General features: G+C 39.0%; 1 protein-coding gene across 1 annotated transcript; it reads right to left on the bottom strand.

Annotated features, from left to right (window-relative positions):
* Positions 1-2389: 2389 nt before the first annotated feature.
* On the bottom strand, positions 2390-5160 carry LOC131672927 (uncharacterized). Its single transcript, XM_058950486.1, has 3 exons — positions 4764-5160; positions 4476-4680; positions 2390-3434 (listed from the first exon to the last, which is right to left on the bottom strand). Exons 1-3 carry the CDS (start codon positions 5158-5160, stop codon positions 2390-2392), a joined length of 1647 nt encoding a protein of 548 aa, XP_058806469.1.
* Between the last annotated feature and the right edge of the window lie 294 nt (positions 5161-5454).

Here is a 5454-nt window from a genome sequence, read left to right as displayed (position 1 = left end):
ATACGAAAGTTAAGAGAATTGTCTGATTCTTTGATATGTTAAAGTTGAATGTATTCTGGATTAGCATGAATTTTTTCAATATTTTTTTCCATGCTAATTTTGGATAAACAATTATGCAAAAGTTCATCTCTTATACATACGCTCTTATGGAGCGGACAAGCACGAATGAATTACGAATTTTTTTCATGTGGAAAAAGTTAAGAGAAAATTTAAGATTTCTTCTAGAATTATAGTAAATTATCTCAGCAACCATTTAATATTTTTTTTACATAGATTTCCATGAGTTTTACAGAGAAATAAACACTTAAACTAGGATTTTGCAAGATTTTTTTGAAATCATCTGATGCTTCGTAAGAAATGCGACAACGTCGCGTTGGGCCGTTGGCCTTTGTATACATATCCCTAACCTTATATTTGTGTACGTGCTTGTAGCTCATAGCTGCTCATAGCTCATAATTATTCATCGTTGAATTATCTAAATGGTTTTTATCATGTTTGCAATATGGAATTACAATAAAAAATATGATTTCGAAATTCTATGGTTTATAAATTAAGTTATTATAATTAAGTTATTGAGATTTTGATTGTGCTCTGTGTCTAAGTCACTTGAAAAAATCGAATATTGAATTTTTATGTGGTATAAATGTTAAACGTTAAGGTGTAAAATTGTTTAAAAAATAATTGTGGAAAGAATTGCCTTACTTGAATATATTTATTATTAAAATTATTTACAATGTGATAGTGATGCATTTAAGTGATCTAAAACTTTTTGAATAGGTTTCTGGGCTTTCATTATTGTACATTTTCCAGCAACTTTATTTTGTAATAATTCTATAGTTCCTTAATCTCCTTTGGTTCTAAATGTTTCAATGAGCTTATCATAAGAAATGCCGTAGCTTGCTAATTTTTTTTGCATGGATGCACTCAAAACTCCTTTCAATGGTGCAAAAGAGGGCAATAATTTTTTAGTGTTTTGCGTATTTTCCATTTGATTTAAGACATCATAAATTGTTGTAGTGTTATTAATGAAATCATTAGAGCTAAAATTGTCAAAGCAAAGGTTTTCTAACAATGAAACATCAAATGCAGCATCGTGTGCTCCATCACATTTAAGGTTTTGCTCACTGGCTAGGGTAGTAGCCAGTTTTCTTTTTTGAAAATTTGCTTTTGAACATTGATAATGTATCGCAAAATCCATAAATATACTCTTCATAGAGTTCAAGCAGAGATAATTTTTTAATCATAGTTAATAGTCTTGTGGAATCAAAATTGCAGTTATGCGCAACAAGAATGCACTTTTTTTTAAATATACCTAAATATTCTATAATTTTATTGCTAGCTGCTTGCTTTGAAAGAGTTAAAACTTCTTTTCCATGCTGAAAAAGTTTCTTGTGAATTCTACTGAAACCATTAACTTTAGTGACTTGTGGTTGGATGGATTGCGTTGGTGAAATATATATATTTATGCAAGAGTGGTCAGCCTCCGTGCGCCTTGGGCTGGTCTCTGCTAATTTTTTGGGTTTTTTCTCAGTAAAGAAAACCGGCGCTGACTTTCACAGGCCGAAGTTCGCTCTGGTTGGGGAAGGTTGATACAAAGAATCGGACACTTTAATTCAATTATACTACATATGGCGATCTCATTTATTGACGCCTTTTCACAAATATCGCTACAAGATTAACTTCGCCGTGGCGAGCGCGCTCGCTCAACCTTTCCGGGATCAGAGTTCGCGGGATCACGCGAGCGAGATCGCTCAGCGTGCGCGATAAAATCAAAATACGCTAATGTCCGTAATCGAGCGAGAGCTGGCGCGAGAGAGATAAACTGGCTTTGGACCCACCGGATGCCGACGGTCCGTCGACAGAGAGGCAACGCCGGCGAAAACGTAGACCCGCAGGGAATGGCGCCCTGGCGACGATTGAGGTTGCTGCAGGAAGGGCCGCAGCACGGTCTTTGCCTCATAGACGGCGAATGGTCGCTACGTCTACTGGCTCTCCTTCAAACGACTTGCTCCCTGGCAATCGTGGCAGTTGCAACGCTGACAGTCGTTCCCTTCCGGCCGAAATATCGTCTCGTCCAGTCTTCTCTCTAGGCGGCCCTAATTACTTGAGAGCTCGCGCCTAACTGCCCTTCCTCTCTCTTAATTTCTAAGCCTCACGCCGCTACGCTCCCACTTCTCTCGCCGTCAAAAATCAGTCAAAATCGCTCTCTCTCTCTCTCTCTCTCTCTCGCTCTTCTCGCTCTCACTCGCACTCACGGCGACACCTCGTCGATCGTCGCGCTCCTCTCTCCAGATCCTGCAACGACACAAGTATGTAGTCGCTATATAGTATACACTTGGTCGCTGCGTTCACGCGAGGAAAGTGCCGCACACAGGGCTAGCGAACATCGCTATAACCCTGTCACATTTAGAATATACTTATGACACTTCATTGATATTTGCAAAATATCATAGTTGGATTTGAGACTACTAGTCTCCAAATCAAAAAATATAACAGCTAAATTAGGATTATCGAATTTGTATGGAGTGTTTAAATCCAATACAGTTATGCATTTAGGCTGCTTTTTGTCAATAAGGTTCATCTCACTTTTATAAGTATAATCGTCTGAACGCTCTTTTCTATTTCTCAATTGTGACTTTTTAATCTTATTCTCTAATCTTTGTTTTTTAAACTCCGGACGACTAGATTTATTCCTTATTCTCATTACTTTTTTCTCATAATCTTCTGCATGTTTTTCTAATTTTTGTTTATTGACAATCATATCTAAGGTATCCATGCTCTTGACCAAATATTTTTTTCCAATATTTTTTTGGGCTTTAGTAACACTAAATCTATAATCACAAGATTCTGACGTACTATACGAATTGCCTTTTGGTGCTTTAGAGCACATTGAGTGGTTGAGACTTTCATTGGCTTGGCTACTGGCAGCACTGACAAACTTATACTCATCATCAACCAGTTCATTGAAGAAATTTTTGAGTGCGTCGTACAAATCAACATTGTACAATCGAATCCCATTTTCAGAATCATCCCTACACCATGAACCACAATTTTCATGATGGTCGAATAAGTGTTCTGGTATATTTCTAATTGCTTTTTGAATATTCAAAATATCACCTTTATCCTGATGAACGGCAAAAGCAAAGCAACGTTGTATGTACTTTATGATATCATTCGACAGTTCTTTCTCTGGGTCATTTACTTTTTTAATCTCATGAAGTGCACCACCAACATTCTTTGTTGAATGGTTCATGTCAAATTGCTTAACTATTTTATGATTGCTGGCATTTTGGATTGCTGAAATCGATGAACTGTCATTATCGCCAATGAATACCCCGACTTGTACGTTTGCTTCTTTCAGAATCTGACTTTTGGTTACTAATTCAACTGCACGATCAGCTTCCATAGCCTTAGCTGATCCTTCTAAATTTAATCTACAGTCGTGTTAGGTCTATCAGCGAGCCTATAAGCAGAGAGAGTCGCGTCCGCGGGTACGCGCATATGTGTGTGGTCGCGCTGCCGAAAAGGGCGATAAAGGAGTGGGGATGCCTCCCGCGGCAATTGACTGGCGGACGTAACACGGGCGACACGTGTTTGAACGCGCGTTGAAGAACAGGCCTCTCCCTTTTTTTTTTCTTTGCTCGGGCAGTTGCCGTGGTCTAGCGTTCCTCGACTTCCTTTTCCTTACTGAAGTATTCGGACTTTCGACCTGGCATTGCCTTAAATTGTTGCGAGTGCGTGCAGTGGTGCGGCGAGTTGACAGGGTGGTGTGCGTGTGCAGAACCTAGTGCTAGGCAGTCCTACGCTTTTTCACCACTGCAACCGGCGTCCGGGAACGCCGTTCAGCGAGCGAGCGCTTATTGTACAAAGGGCCTGGCCATTGTCGTCACATTGTAAGTACCGACTCGTTTAGCTCTCTCTTGCTGGCTTGCCGCTTCTCTCTCTCTCTCTCTCTCTCTCTCTCCTTGCCGATCTGCTACTCTGTACGCTTTCCCTTTGGTGCTTTATATAAATTATTTTTATCCTTCTTATTCTCTGCGTTTCTCTGACTTTGCGCCCGGCTCCCACTCCCTATCCTTGGCGAATTCTCTGCGCTCGTCACTACTTTTCGCGCTTTTCAGCCACTGCTACCTGCGACGCTCTACACGGGCCACGAGGCTGCTTGACATCGTGGCTGGTCGAAGGGCTTGGCCACCCACGCACCAGCGTATTAACCTCGTGGCATCAGTAACTGGTTAAGTCGAGCTGTCAACTAGTCTATCCTCTCGATTATAACGGCGGGTTAGCCAAAACCCCGTTATAATGTGTAAAAAATCAGTAAAAATAAAAATTAATCAGCATTATTATATAATATACACTTTTCAATATCATTGAATAGGAAAAAACTATGATTAATGTTGATCTTCTTGCACTTGTCAATAGCAGTAAGCATGATAATTTTGACAAATCAATTGTTCCTATTTACTTGAACTCACAATAGCTTTTTCATTTCCTCTATACTCTCTTCAGTCATCGCTCGCTCCATTGCAGCTTCTGAACATCTCTCTTTTGCAACAAATTCTATAATAGGGCCAATGATTTGTTCATGTTTTTTAAATGTCTGAGAATTGATGCTTGGAAGCTCCATAACAGTAAACAATTCAGACAGATGAGTTTGTCCCATGCCGGTATGGATAGCTCCTAAAATAAAATTTTGAATTAGTAATTCAATCACAAGAAAAAGTGTATGCAGGTTAAACTCTAAAAAAATATGTATGTATAACCTAATGCAGCTTTTGTATTAATAGAAAAAACTGGTTGTCCACTTGACGGGTTTATGTATTGCCGAGAAGACTTTATTGTCTCCACATGTAAACACATGCGACATCGAACGGACAGATACGAGCCCAGGCCGCTACGTTGTTCTTTTTCAATATCTGATATAAACAATTCTGAAGAACACTTGGAGCAGACCAATTGCTCAGCCATATAATCCAAATCAACAATTCTATTGCCCTTGATTAGATTTGAACGAAGATTAGCCGCCTCTTTGCGTTTAGCTGCCTCTTCTCGTTCTGCTGCTAGTTTCTTTAGGCGATTTCGAGCATTTTTGGATCTACTACAAAGTGCCTGGTACCCTTGTTTACTTACAAAACGTCCTTTCCACTTATAGTTTGACATTTTATTTGTTTATACGTGGACGCAGACTCTAAGTAAATAAGAAGAGGAGAATCAGGTTATGTTGTATACTTGTATAGTGACTGTTTTGCGCAGTAACACACATATTCAATGGGAGAAGGGCTGCCAACTGTTACGTGTAAGCGACGTTACCACATTTTCGTGTGTATTATGCCATTAAAATTACTTGATAATACGTTTATAAAAATTGAATAAATATTACCTGCTTGTATAAAACACATTTTCATGCACTTTTATTCATATATTCCATGGCTAATAAAAATCTAGAGATAATCA

This window comes from Phymastichus coffea, unplaced genomic scaffold, assembly GCF_024137745.1.
Source record: "Phymastichus coffea isolate CEN01 unplaced genomic scaffold, Cenicafe_Pcof_1.1 PCOF00012, whole genome shotgun sequence".
Classification (NCBI taxonomy): Eukaryota; Metazoa; Arthropoda; class Insecta; order Hymenoptera; family Eulophidae; genus Phymastichus; species Phymastichus coffea.
This window is presented reverse-complemented; position numbering and strand designations above follow the sequence as displayed.